The following is a 15709-nucleotide window of genomic DNA, read 5'->3' as shown; positions in this document are numbered from 1 at the left end:
CCAAACACAGAAAGTTAGAGTGATGCATGTTCTGAAGATAATTCATAAGATGTGGCTAGAAGTTGCACAAATGTAGCATCTTGTGGCTATTCCTTATTGCATCCTGCATTTACTTTTGCACAAGCACACACAAAAAAAGAGTTTTTGTTGCATGCTGTTATTTGTCAAGGGTGTCCTTAGCCTTATTCGTTTGGCTATTACTTGTACTTTTATTATATTTAATTGCTAGCAATCTTTAGTATATTTTTAATCAAGTAACAATGAGGAGCCATTTTGATGTAGTGGTTAAGGCAGCAGACTAGAAACCAGGAGTCCATAAATTCTAGTTACACCACCTGAGGCAGAAAGGCAGCAGGGTAAATTTGGGCCAGTCACTTTCTCTCAGCCCTAGAAAGGAGCCAGTTACAAACTGCTGCTGAAAATCCTTGACGAGAAAACAGCAGAGACTTACCCAGGTAATCTCTATGAATTGGACTTGACTGAAAAAAAGAGGAAAAAAAATAATATATACAAAAAACAAAAGTAAATAAGAAATAATTTGAATTTAATGTTATATTTGAAGCTAAAAGTGTACACAGCTTGCATGACCAAAGTCAGACTCTCTCCACTTTCAAACAGAGAATGTAAATAAATCAAGCAATTCAAGTTTTGCAAAAAAATAAGTGAAATAACTGAAGTCAGATAAAGCGAATATAATTATTTCTTCTTCACCAACATCCACATGACTGGTAGCCTAATAATAATACTATTGTACCTAGAAGTTAATTTTCTCTGTGCTATCATGATTTGCTTTTTGTTTAGGGATCATAAATGTTTGCAATACATAATGTTCATTTAGTCATATGAGAAAAGAAATAAGTTATAGAGAAATATTAATTTTAATTCAATAAATTTTCCTAACATTTTCTGTCTAGAATTTTACCACTTCCACAATTGACAGCAGTGCTGATAATTCAACTTTATCAATAGTATTGATCAACTTAGCCAAATGGAAACACTACACACTTTGGTTAACTGCCAACACAGCTCTTGGGAATGGAAACCAAACCAGTGAAATAATGCAGCTATATACAGACCAAGACTGTATGTTAAAAAGTTTATATTGTTTCTAGAAATCCTATATGTAATTCTTTACAGACTCATTTGTAAGGCTTTTTGTGTGAACTTTAGGGTTCATTGCGATCTAAGCCATCTAATTATCAGAATCATATAGTATAATTTTTTGCACTTTTTGCCACTATGCATTTATTGTGAGAGGTTAGATATAATTTGAATAAATTGTGTTTTTTTAAACCATGGCTTGACGTTCTAAAAATAATATTAAATCCAGGAGGGTGATTTTAGGCCAGTCACTGTCTCTCTGCCCAGATTACCTCACAGGATTGTTATTGTGGAAGAAATAGGGAAAGAGCTATTGTGCATGTTTACTATCTTGAATGACATATAAAATAGTAAAAACAGGATAAAAAAACTAAAATTAAAACAAATTAAAATAAATTATGTGAAAGCGCCATGAACAACATGAACTTATTTTATGCATAATGCTTCTCTTCAACTGCATATAATTGATATCAGGGATAGAAACATTGTACTTAGACATGTTTTTATTTCCTTCAGTGCCTGATGGGCCTGTTACTCAGCTGTCCTATCAGAACATTTCTTCCACGGTAATCAATGTAAGCTGGATCCCACCAATGCAGCCCAATGGACTCATCTTCTATAATATTTCACTAACAATGAAGGATACTCAAACAAATGATGAGATTTTGTCGCTGCTTCTATATGATACAAATATAATTTTTAATAAGTTGGAAAAATATGCAAACTATCTTCTAAACATTACTCCTGCAACAGAAAAAGGATCATCAGAAATGTATACTTTAAGTGTATACATCAGAACTGAAGAAGATGGTAAGTTATCTATATTGCTTTGTTGCTCAGTACAGGTTTATTCAGGCATAAGCTTGTACATGACTTATATAACTTAGACTGTATTTGTGTAGCTTATGGCATGAACTAGTTCATTTCTTTTTCTAATACAGTATTTCCATGTGTATTGATATTTTTAAAAAAAATTGGATTGAACTCATAGACAAACATCCTTTTTACTCTTCTTCATAATAACTGTACTTGAACTAGCCAAATGATCATAAAATGGAATAATACTATATTATTGCATAAAAATATAGTATTATATTACTATAATATAGTAATATAACATAGTACTATATATTATAATATAATACTATATTATTACTGAATAATTCCAGCAATTGGTATGTAATTCAAAAACACAATTACATATTTAACCCAGATTACTCTTCCCAAAACTATAATAAGAAGCTTATGGTTATTAGATCAAAACAGGAAGCCTGGATGAAAGTCTATCATAAATGTCATTGCCAGCAATACTTCAAGCATCATGAAGCTGACAATCTACCTTTATTTTTTTTCTGAGATGTCCAATAAAAATGAAAAATGTTATTTAATTACCGTATTTTCGGAATATAAGACGAACCGGAGTATAAAACGCACCAAGGTTTTGAAGAGGCAAATTTTTTAAAAAAAGTTTTTGCCTCTCCAAACCCCCCCAAAACGGCCCATTTTTCACAAAAAGGGTGATTTTTTGCCCCCCAAAAGGGCATGGATAGTCTTTAGGAAGCTTATAGAGTGATCCTGGGGGCTGGGTGGGTGGGGGCAAAATTGAGCAAAAAACAGCCCATTTTTTCCTCATTTCTGCCCTCTCCAGGAGCTCTCTAAAAGCCTCTTACAAGCTATGCATGGCCATTTGGGTGAAAGGGGCAGGGTTTCAGGAGGCAAAAAATGCTGTATTCAGTGTATAAGATGCACCTAGATTTTCAGCCTCTTTTTTGAGGGAAAAGGGTGCATCTTATACTCCGGAAAATAGGGTAATCTCTTCTTAATATATAAAATGTACTATTTTTCAGACTCTTAACCATTAATTTCTTAAAATGAGTATTCCAATCATTTCTTCCAAAATTCTTGAAATTATGTAATTAATATCACAACTTTAAGGAGCTTGGCATCCACTTTCAAAGAGCTACTCATTGGATCAGTCAAGAAAAGAATCTTCTTATAAAAGCATTCTTTGCAATTATTAGTTACTCTTGTCAATATAGTAACAGCTATGTACCAGCAGCCATAAAATTTCTCAAGGCTAAAGTACTGGGCTCAGTACTACATGGTGTTCAGTTATGTATATATAAAGATGCTTATTGGGTAGAAGCTGTACAATCCAAAATTTTAAAGACTATAACCAGGTTCCTTATTCCACCCTTAATCCCAATATTCAGATGGAATTAGAAAGTATCTCCTTAGGGTCCCATCTGAGAATCTGTTACTTCAGATTCTGATTGAAGCAACTTCTTTGGAAACCTCTTTAGTCCATATCATCTAACTAGACAAATTTAAATCTTTAATAAGGCAGTTGAATCTTAATCTGGTTTTTTTTGGGGTGCCTTTTCTTGAGTTGGAATCATCCCCAATAAAGCTATAATTATTCTTCAGTGAACGAGCTTAAAGCAGATCTCTAAACTGATATCTTAATAGCTACCTTCTTCTGCTTCATTCACAAATATCTTTTCATTTCCCAAATTTCACATAAGAGACTCTTCAGCTTGACCCAGATTCGCAAATTCCCATAAGGACAATAACTAGTAGATATGTTAATATGCCTTATGAATATCACACTTATGTATCTTCCAATATAGACATTGAACTCATTTCACACATGCTAATACATATGCTCTATACAATAAATAGAGATCAAAACCCATAAAATCAATTGTTGGAAATCTTAATTGCTCCTCTAAACAGTCATTCATTCATTAGATCTAGTCTACACAAAGGTAGTTAACATTGATATGAACCTGGAAGTAATTGTAACCAGTTCTTTGATATTATTGAATTGTTTCGAGGTCTAAATAAGGGTAGTTACTGCTGATAATTTCCTCAGAGTTGGGAAACTGATTAAGATGATCAACCCAAAGAATCTGATAGTTACAAGTGACTTCTGATAGGCAGTTTGGGGTTTTTCAGCAATGTAATAGGAAATTCCATCAAGTGGTCAGGTGAACTCTAGATTAGAGCATTGCTCAAGATTCTGTCTATGTTGCCTCTCTCTGTTGGTTAGTTCTTTTGTATGTTCAAACAAAAAGAAAGAGATACTCTTAGCAGCAGTGGAAGAAGACTAAATAGGAACTTGAATAAATATTGGCAGGAGCTCATGTTTGGTAATAAGAGAGATGAAGTATAAATACTTCTCCACCTTTACTCTGCTGGTAGGATGGAATCCTTGTTTATGTGCCCTGTTCCCTTCTGATTATGTAGAGGTGGTAAGTTTTACCTTACAAGCTGCTGTGAGATACTTAGGCAATAAAATAGCTTTGTCAATAAAATAGCACATATTTATTCAGCTATCAACTCTACAAGAGCAAGACCTGAAAAAAATGATAGAAGTAAGACATATTATATCACCTAGGATTTGTTTGCTGATTTTGAGAAGTGGATAGGATGCTCAATAACTGGTATGCTAATAGCATTTCCTTCCTGGGGTAAGAGGTGTTGGCGATAGTATCTCATTATCTCATGTCTTTATTGTCTCAAGGATAGACTACTGCAACATACTTACATAAAATAAATAGAAGAAAATAAAGCATTTATTGGGTTTAATGTGATGTTATTGGAAAACGTTATTTGTAAAATAATTATTTTAAAATATTAAAGTTTGTCTGCCTGTTTCTGTATAGATAGGTAATTTGCTATAAATGTTACACAACAGACACACCCATACTGAGCTTCTTGTATATTTCAGATTAATGTTTGCTTCTCCCTTTTTATGTTTCTTCCCTAATTAACTGGCAGTTCCAGACTCTGCACCTATTTTGAAAACTTACAGAAACCTTTCATCTACCTCAGTGATGTTATCTTGGGATCCTCCATATCGGCCAAATGGCATTATAAGAGGCTATGATTTAAAGCTACAAGGCCCAGAAAAAAATATTTCTTTCACTACCTCTAATAATTCAATTATTTTAGAAGACCTTTTGCCATTTACTCTATACAGCTTTTTTGCATCAGCTCAAACTGTAAAAGGGCCTGGTCCATATTCTGTTCTTATGTTCTCTACAGATGAGTCAGGTGAGTAATTTGCAAGATGCAGATTTCTCAATGTATCCAATATTTACAAGATTTCAAGATAATACCTTGGTCATGTTTTAGTATCTTATTAATTGAACTAGAGTTATGTGGAAATAATTAGGTTCAAACATGTTTTAATTGTTATTTGCAATTACTCTCCTTCGCTCTGTTATTTTTATTTGATGAATTGCACAGGATGGAACGTTTGACCATCTTATGATTTCCTTATAACTGCCCAGTTACTCAGGCATAGCCACAGAACATTTGAAAAACTCAGTTACAATGTATATAAACTTGTAACCTGTCATTCCCTTCAGTTTCTCTGTATTTTCTAGCTGCTACTCATCTAGGGATTTATATAGCTACCAAGGCATATATAGCTCATCTGGCTTTATACAGACTAGCAAAATAGATGTTTAGATCTCTAAAATGTGGCTTCATATATAATTTATAATAATACATATATATTTATAAGGAGAACAATATGTCAAAAATATTAATGTATAACATATACTGGGGTTTTGTTGTCTGTAAAGGTACTGTCATATGGCCTTAACCTGAATAATGTTTTTTTCACAGTCCCTTTGGCACCTCCAGAGAATCTGACAGTTATCAATTACACATACAACTCTGCATGGCTGAAATGGGACCCAAGTCCTAGGCCAAATGGTGTCATTAGAAGATATGTTTTGAATATTTCTGAAAACAGTAGTCAAGCTACTTTTTACCAGGTACAATTAATATATTATTAAACATACATACATACATACATACATATATATATATACACACACACACACACACACACACACACGTACATACAAACCCCTAAACACGGACCCCACCATCTACCTGAAAAAAACCACTAGATCCAAAATAAAAGCCTCCCCCATCAGCAAAGAGATCCAGCAAAGAATCATTCCCAGAGAGAAATCATCCAGATGCCCCAAGCTCTATGGTCTCCCCAAGATACACAAAGAAGGAACTCCACTTAGACCCATAGTCAGCTCCATAGGCTCACCTCTACAAAATCTAGCCAAATTTCTCGCCAAACAACTACAGTCCTATGCAGATTCCATCACCTCACATGTAAAAAACTCTTTCCATTTCATAGAGATCATAAAGAAACAAACTTACAGCCCAGTGACCTACTCGTGAGCTTTGATGTCATATCACTCTTCACCCAAGTGCCAATCAAAGAAGCCCTGACAGCTATCCAAAACAAATATAACCCCCCCAAACACATCCTTGATCTGACCAACCACTGCCTATCCAACACATACTTCATTTATAATGGACAAAAATACAAACAGATAGAAGGAGCACCCATGGGATCACCCCTCTCACCTGTCATTGCCAACCTCTACATGGAAAACTTTGAAACCCAAGCTCTAGAAAAATCTGATCACAAACGCAAACTCTGGCTCAGATATGTAGACGACACTTTCATAATCTGGCCACATGGGAAAGAACAACTGGACAACTTCCTTACACACCTCAACAGCCTATACCCCAAAATACAGTTCACCATGGAAACAGAAGTAAACAACCAACTTCCCTTCCTGGATGTCTTAGTCTACAGGAAATCTAATGGCTCCCTGGGACACATCATCTACCAGAAGAAAACACACACTAACCGCTATCTGCACGCACTCTCACACCACCACCCAGCCCAGATCAACTCCGTAGCCAAGACACTCATCTCCAGAACAAAACGCCTAGCTGATGAACAACACCTAAAAACCGAACTACACACTCTCACTAACGTACTGACATCCAATGGATTCCAAAGAAATAAGATCACCAGCCTAATCCAAAAAGAAACCCCCATTAAAATCCAGGACAGAGAACAAGAAAACGGAAAAGCCCTCCTCCCATACATAAAAGGCACCACAGACAGAATCAGCAAAATCTTCCGCAACCACAACATCAAGACAGCATTCTGCACAAACCGAAAAATATCCACCATCCTAAGAAACCCCAAAGACAAAATTGAGTTAGAAAATCAAGGAGAAATCCCATGCCCCACCTGCCCCACCACATACATCGGACAAACCAACAGAAGAACAAGTGCACGCATTGAAGAACACAAAAACGCAATCAGAAAAGAGGAACCAACTTCTTCCCTGGTCCAACACCTTAAAACCACAGGACATAAAAATTGATTTAAAAAGACCAGAACTATCGCCAAGGCTGAACATTTTAACAACAGAATAATCAGAGAAGCCATTGAGATAGAAAAACGCCCACACAGCATGAACAGGCGGGACGATATCCCCCACCTGCCAGCCATTTGGAAGCCTGCCCTTATTGATAAATGAGTCCCCAACATGATGAATGACACCAGGCCCACACTCACAAGTGCCACACAGGATATCACCACCAAACATCCACAAAGAAAGCAGACAAAAACCCACACTGATGAGGAGGCACGACCTAGGACCAGAAGCCAGACTGCAAATGCACCCTTAGCCTCTTTAAACCCTTCCTATCCTTACATGAACACAAACCCCCCAACCAATCAGAACACACCTCCACCCAATCAGGACACAGCCGAGCTCCCACCCAATCAGTTCAAACCCCCACTGGCAGTTAAAAGGAAGAAACAGCCGAGATCTCACATTGCTCCTGGAAGCACCAAGCCTGAAGATGACGAATGAGACTTGGTCAAAACGTCGCCAAGACATCTCCAATTTTACGCGGGAGAAAACCTGAATAACTAGAGACCTACATATATATATATACCATCAGTTCTGTGGAGGGTAATAATCAGAAGATAATTTGTTTCTCCAGGGAAAGATCAAAGAACACTTCTCTCATCCTGGATGAAGCGAGTCTGAAATAGGTAGAACAGGAGAGGCACTAAATCAGTTGAATCCAATTAGGATTTTGAGAGACGAAATTTAAATTATTTTGATGAAGAACATTTTTCTTTGCATAAAGTATGAATGATGGAAATTTTATGAATCTATAAAATGCACAAAAATATATACTTGTCAATAAACTAAGATTTTTAGATGTCAAAGTGCACCCCAGAAATGTGATTGGCTTATCCATAGATGGGATTATCCAAGCATACATACAGTAATATTTTTAGAGTATTCATATATCCCCTATAGACTTATGAATAAACCTATCCATAGAGAAAAGCTGGCCCCTCAATTTTTAAAACCAAATACTTAAAAAACAAGCCACTCACAGATAAGCCAATTTTGAAAATTAAAAGACAAAATTTCAAAGGTCAGCTTATCCATGAGTTGTACATTTTTTCATGGTGTTTTGGTTAATATTTCGTGGGTTGACTTATGAGTTTATACATGTTATACCACAAGTACCTATGCCACCCCAAACCACAGGCTATGTCCTCTAACTCAAAGAACATTCTATTTCTGAACAGCATTCACATTTTAATCCAAACCTCTTTCTTTTTTACAAGTCTTTGATCCATTACTTTTTAAAAAAGTGTCACTTTAGTAACCAATTATTTAATCAATGTAATCAAGTGATTTGGCTAACCTATTGCCCAATTCCTCAATATTTTCGTGAAGTAAATCTACTGTAATTCCTTGAGGTGCATGTTGCTCTAGCAATCCTCTCTTCCCTGCTATTTTTCCCCTTTTTTCTGATTGTTATTGTAATATTGTAATCCAAAACTGAAAATGTTGCAATTGCAAGGGAAAGCGTGAAAGACAAGCTGTCCCATTTATTTATTTTTTTCTATTTTGTCTTCCTATGCCCTTAATACTTTTGTCTAAAATGCTCTCTGTACTGTAATTACAATCAGCATCACAGTCTGGCTTAAAATTACATTTATTTTTGGTTTTATAAAATCCATCAATTGTCTTTACTTTTTAACAAAAATAAAACAAACATTTCCTCAAAGGTCCAGTTAGATCATCTATTTTAATTCCAATTTATTCAAAGGCACTTTCACCAAAAAAATATTTTAAAAAACTATCCCTTTATCCATTTAAACTATCTTACATCCTCTCGTTGTTAGTTGTTTTTTTTTTTTGCCAAAAGTTCTCAAACTTTAAAACCCCCTTTTTCTATTATAGTCTAAAAAGAACATCGATTCATCAGGTCGATGTTAGAGTTGTCTAATCCTGCTATGCAGAAAACATTTAGCTGTAAATGAATTCCATCCAAAAGTGTTTTAGAAAGTGAAGCTTTTCACTTGACCCCCCCACCCCCCCAACTATTTTACTCATGAGTCAACTGCCAAAACCTCTCTTCTGGACAATTACTCACAAAGAGCAGTTGTCCAGAGTGCAAGCAGGCGATCTTGTGATCTTTCCTTTATCCACAAAGGACAAAGTAACCAGAATTTGCTCTGTGGCCACTGATTTCCAACACAATGCCACCTGGAAGCTTCAGTAGTCCTGCATGCATGTAATTTCCCCCCTTTAAATTCATCTGAACATACTGTATATACTCGAGTATAAGCCTAGTTTTTCAGCCCACTTTTTGGGCTGAAAAAAGCCGCCTCGGCTTATACTCGAGGTCAGTGAAAAATTTGCCGAAATGGAGGAGAAAAAGGGGCGGGGCCATGCCGCTGGGTGACACTCGTGAATGGCCCAGTGCCCCTGTGAGTTTCCCCTCCCTCTGTGTCAGTTTGCCGCGCAGCGCGCACCGCACCATCCCCCTCCTCACGTTCTAATGTAATGCAGGGCTGTCTTACGATTCCCCTTCCTCCCCCTCCTGCCGCTCTGCAACGATGTCCCACCTCCTCCTTGTTATGGCAAGCAGCCACATAGCGATGTCCCACCTCCTCTGGTACAGTGATCCAATGATAGGAATCATTGTGCCGTGTGTCATAGGAGGCGGGACATCGCTCCCGCGGCTGCACGGGACATCATCATCACAGCGGGACATCAGCATCATGAGGTGAGTGAAGTATTTCATTGAATACACCGCTAGTTTACTGTTTTTCTTTGAAATAAATATTCAAAAACATTATTGGTATCTATTTTTATTTTTGAAATTTACCGGTAGCTGCTGCATTTCCCACCCTAGGCTTATACTCGAGTCAATAACTTTTCCAGTTTTTTGTGGTAAAATTAGGTGCCTCGGCTTATATTCGGGTCGGCCTATACTCGAGTATATACGGTATTCTATGAGCTGTATATAACACTGGAAATGGAGTCTAATATCAGAAAATTATATATTTCGTAATAGATTGATTTTCCATTCATTGATTATTGTATGATACTGAAGAATTTATTACAGCAATAAAATATTATAGTAATTAACTTTTTTTCTTAATCTAAGAACATTTCAGGTTCACACAATGAAGCTAATATATTTGGACTAGAACCATTCTCCGTGTATTCCATCAGTGTTTCTGCATTTACAAAAGTTGGAAATGGCAATCAATTTAGTAACCATGTACAATTCACAACAATGGAATCAGGTTAGATTGTTTAAGATCAAGTATTTTAATATGTATTGGTTTTGCAAAAGAAACATTTTAGCTATTCTAACTTTAATCCAAATAAATCTATGGATTTCTCATCTAACTTAAAAACCAAAAGTTTATCCTAATTCCAGGATCTGGTTAAGTATTATAAACCCAATTGCACAGTTATTAAATTATTCATATTACATCAATGCTGATATTCTTTCCCCAATTCCATCCATCTTTCAATTGCCAATATGCTACTTTACTTAGCTCAAGAAGCATGATATATGTTTCTCCTGTAAAGAGAAATTATAAAAACCATAATTAATGAAGTAGGGATACATCAAAATATATTTCATTCTATTGTATTTTTACCATTGTGGAAAAAGCCAATAGCTTCCTTTGGTAAATTCACTAAAGTGCCTTTATTATGATATAATATGAAATGCTGAAATGCTTACTTGCATTTCCATATTGAAGTTGTACTTTTCTTTAAGCACCAGGTATTGTCCAGAATACCCAGTGTATTGCAACGAGTTGGCAGTCAATCCTGCTCCAATGGGACCCTCCTTTGAAAACAAATGGAATCATTACAGATTACATCATAACTTTTAGTGAGAACTCAACCATCTCATCATCTCATAATGAAACTGTGTGTATTTTGAGAAACTTGCTATCCAATACAGCTTACCAGTTTAAAATAAAAGCTGCAACAGCTGCTGGAGAAGGGAAAGAACAGATATGCAATACCAGCACATTTCCAGAAACAGGTACCAATTCCCTACATGTCAAGCTATAATTAATAATTTCAGAAATTTCTTTCATAATGTCTTTTCAACTAAATTTTCAGAGCTGAGTGGAACAGCATACTATTGATATGCGTTACAATTTACGTTGTGTTAATTTTGTAAAATATATTAGAAGAGCAACAGTTCCAAGTAATTGTGCTTAGGAATCCATGCAAGCAACTATAACAACAATAAAGTTTTTATTATTGGGTTAACATTCTCTTAGCTGTGTGTTCTCATGCATTTTTTTTGTGTTGAGTAGCAGCCACTTGAAATTGGAGACTTGTAATTAGGAATGGAAACAGTTTTAAAGTTATTCTCAGCTTCTTATTTATGGTGGACAGAGTTAGTCACAGACACATAGCCAACTCAGAGTCACTGCCAAGGCATTTATTTCTGACGCTAAGTGAAATCAAATTAGGTTCACCCTCTCATCCCAAAATCTCTGAACAAGAGCCTTCAAAGTATAACTTGATTGTTTATTGTTAGGTTTATTACAACTGGGTATAACTATACATGATCATAAAAAGAATTACATATGATAAGCTATGATACAGTGACATTTTTAAGTGAATGTTACATCTTTTTATCATAGTCTACACTATAGGATGATTTGCTTCAATTTATAGAATAAAAATATACAAAGTTGTGAGAATAAATGCTACCAGTGTGTAGAAACTGAATGGAATTATAACGTTTTCTGAAAACTAAAAAAAAGAAGGAGAATGTGACACTTGAATTTTTATTTTGTAAAAATGTTTAATATTTAGATTCTGCTGTTTTAAAAAATCTGCAATGGCAGCAAAGGTGAACACAATAATAAAACACAAGTAACCTGATCCGATTATCAAATACTCAACAATGTAAGACAGTGCTCAAATTTTTATTTATGTTTTGCATTTATGGACCATGTATCTCCTTCAAAAAAAGCCTCAGGGTAGTGTACTGTAGAATACCAAAATATAAAATATTATATGAGAATTAAAATGTTAAAGTTAAAATTTAAATTTGAAAAGATAATAAAATCATAAGAGACAAGAAAATATTCGAGGAGGCAATATAACCCTGTTAAAAATTGGTTGGTGCAGGCCAAAGGACGGCTCTTATGGACAGCTCCCATGACTGCATACTCCTTTCAAGGAAAAGTACTTTTAAAATAAATAAATAATTAATCAGGCTACATAAGGGATTTAAATTGTGAGAATTTAAGGGATCTGTTCTGAATTCTAGGGATCTGTTATTTCCTAGACATCAAGTTCTGATCTTAATATAACTTGCATAGATGAAACATTTTAGGGAGAATGATAGATTGATATGAATATTACCAATGGCCTGAAACCATTTATAAATCTTCATAGAGAAATGTTCTATATTATCATAGCATCAAGATGGGTTAGATAGTGCCATTTGAAAAAAATCAAGGTATTAAATATGTAGAATTTCCATTACATTTAATACTCTTTACCAATAGTTTTTCAAATGAATCATTCTTAGTTATGAAGTTATTTATTTCTATGTATTCTCAGTGTATATTAGCATACTTCATGTCCTAGTTTGTGTGAAATAAGCAACAGTTTAGAAGTGTAGGGTCTAAATTAGAATTTGTAGCTTGCATAGAATAATATGAGTGAGCTTGCATAAACATGACTTTAGTTACATTTGTGGCTTACTTGCTATGCTAAAATATGATAAAGCACACGTGATAATAAATCAACAATGAGAATTAAAACAAAGATATAAGATGCGAATATTTGCGGATGAATATATGAGGGTTGCTTGAAAAAGTAATTTATGTATTCTTTTATATGCAGATGAAGTCTTGTTGAAACAGTTGAAAACCCAAATGATTTGCCATACATATAAAATAGATTTTATGATGCAACAAGGACTATGAGTCTTAAAATAATATATAATACAATAATACAATAGCAGAGTTGGAAGGGACCTTGAGGTTTTCTAATCCAATCCCCTGCCTAGGCAGGAAACCCTATACCGTTCCAGACAAATGGCTATCCAACATCTTATTAAAGACTTCCAGTATGGGGGCATTCACAACTTCTGGAGGCAAGCTGTTCCACTGTTTAATTGTTCTAACTGTCAGGAAATTCTTCCTCAGTTCTAAGTTGCTTCTCTCCTTGATTAGTTTCCACCCATTGCTTCTTGTTCTACCCTCAGGTGCCTTGGAGAATAGTTGACCTCCCTCTTCTTTGTGGCAACCCCTGAGATATTGGAACACTGCTATCATGTCTCCCTAGTCCTTCTTTTCAATAAACTAGACACACCCAGTTCCTGCAACCGTTCTTCATATGTTTTATTGTCCAGTCCCCTAATCATCTTTGTTGCTCTTCTCTGCACTCTTTCTAGAGTCTCCACATCTTTATACATCGTGGTTGTAGGAGCCTGGGGAGGTTGAAAATAACCTCCCCTGCCCCCAGAGGCCCTCCGGAGGCTTCAGGGCCTTCAGGAGGCTTCCTGAAGCCTCTGGAGTGCTCAAAATGACCCTCCGAGCAAACCAGAAGTCCATTCCCAAACTTCTGGTTTGCCCATAGGGGTGGTTTTTTCACTCCAGAGGCTTCAGGGAAGCTCATGAAGCCTCCGGGGGGGGGGGCAGGGAGGCTTCTTTTTGCCCTCCCCAGGCTCCTATAGAACCTCTGGAGCCTGGAGAGGGCGAAAAAATGGCTTTAAAAAAGGGTGAACTCAGCTGAGCAGCGCACACATGCGCGCTGGCCAGCTGACAGGGCAGCACCTCACGTGCCCTGACAAATGGCTCCATGCGCCACCTGTGGCGCGCGGGCCATAGGTTCGCCATCCGGGATCTATAGTTTCCGGATCTATTTTTTTTTCCTTTTTTTGAAGATGGGAACCACATCAGCTTGTTTCCAGTCCTCTGGTAGTTCCCCAGTGCTCCAGGATCTCTGAAAGAGATAGTTCAGTGGTTCTGAGATCTCATCTGCCAGTTCCTTCAGAACCCTGGGGTATAATCTGTCCGGTCCTGGTGATTTGAACTCGTCTAGGGTAGGCAGGTGCTCACTTACCATTTTCTTCCCTATTTCAACTTGTGTTCCTAATCTGATTTTTGTGGGGTTGTTTATTCCTCATACTCTGTGCATTGGTGTATAGACATTTGAGTCCATTTTGACTGACCCTGTATTTACTGTCTACACAACCTGTGTTATGCCTGACTGCCCCTATTTTCTTGCCACTTGTATGATTCATTCACATGGTATGGCACTCACTATTAAATGCTTGGTTTTGCTTGACAGCAGGAGTGATAACCCACACAAACATCTATATTATATGCACTGATAACCTTATGAGTTTTAGATTGCTGGGGACAGAAATGTTCTGTATCAATTAATTCTCTGTCCCCGCTGTTCAGTTTAAATGTTTATCCAGAAAATCTGTGAATTTAATGCCAAGTAACTCATATATCAAGGACAAGGGAGTTGTGTTTAACAGGGAAAACTGAGTGAATGAACCCTCATAGATTGTTAGTCAAAAATGTGGAAATGAGTGGAGGCTCTGTAGTAAGTAGTGTATAGTCGGTTGTAATAATGAAAGAAACAAAAGAAACACAAATGGTTGTGCATAAGTGTTGTGCTAAGTCTACTTGTTATATAGAAACAAGAATTTGGGTAAAGGATAGAAATACATTGAATGCAATATTTGTGACTTACTTAAGAAACATATGTGTAAGCAAGAGGTAGAATCAAACCAGATAACAATATATGAACGAAGACTGAATGGATTATGAGACAGGGGAAAATCAAGAAATTATAGTTGCGTTGAGTTGATGAGATTCTGGAAAAGAAATATTCGCTTAAACCAGAAAAGGCCAATGCGTAAACTGATGGATAACTGAAATAGTATATGCAATAATAGATTTTTAGAGAGGGTAGTAAATGACAGAATAAACTAGGTTTAACTATATTTCCTTTAATTATTTTTATGACAATTCTGAATTTCTATGGTTACTGTTTTCTTATTCTTTTTCTCTGCTTTGTACAAAGTACTTAAACTGAAGAGAATAAAGTACAAGGTCAAATACTGAAAGAAAATAGGCTCCCATGAATAGATTAAAATATTGTTTTTTAACCAGAAGAGTCCATATTGATTCAATAGTTTAAAATAAGTAGTGTAATATATCATGATAGCCAAATCATATTTATAAAAATATGACAAAGGATTTTCATTAGTATTACTTTTTTTAGAAAACTAAATGGCTATCTGTTTCCTTCTGCTAATGTAAATTCACCTTGGAATCTGTAATCTAATAGTAACTTTTTTATATAAAGGAAACATTGAGGGATGCTGGAAGCAGTCATTAGAGATAAAGAAGCAGAGGACTGCCAAATAGCCA

The 15709-nt window shown here is 35.9% G+C and overlaps 1 protein-coding gene across 1 annotated transcript in view; it reads left to right on the top strand.

Moving 5' to 3' along the window:
* PTPRQ (protein tyrosine phosphatase receptor type Q) overlaps window positions 1-15709 on the top strand; it is a 79076-nt gene that overhangs the window by 25967 nt on the left and 37400 nt on the right. The window contains 6 exon segments of the mRNA XM_032221175.1: window positions 915-1083; window positions 1618-1911; window positions 4885-5160; window positions 5740-5891; window positions 10432-10573; window positions 11059-11331. Of these exon segments, the coding sequence (XP_032077066.1) occupies window positions 915-1083; window positions 1618-1911; window positions 4885-5160; window positions 5740-5891; window positions 10432-10573; window positions 11059-11331 (1306 nt within the window).

This window comes from Thamnophis elegans, chromosome 7, assembly GCF_009769535.1.
Source record: "Thamnophis elegans isolate rThaEle1 chromosome 7, rThaEle1.pri, whole genome shotgun sequence".
Taxonomy (NCBI): domain Eukaryota; kingdom Metazoa; phylum Chordata; class Lepidosauria; order Squamata; family Colubridae; genus Thamnophis; species Thamnophis elegans.
The sequence above is the reverse complement of the archived record's forward strand: the minus strand, read 5'-3'. Positions and strand labels throughout refer to the sequence as shown.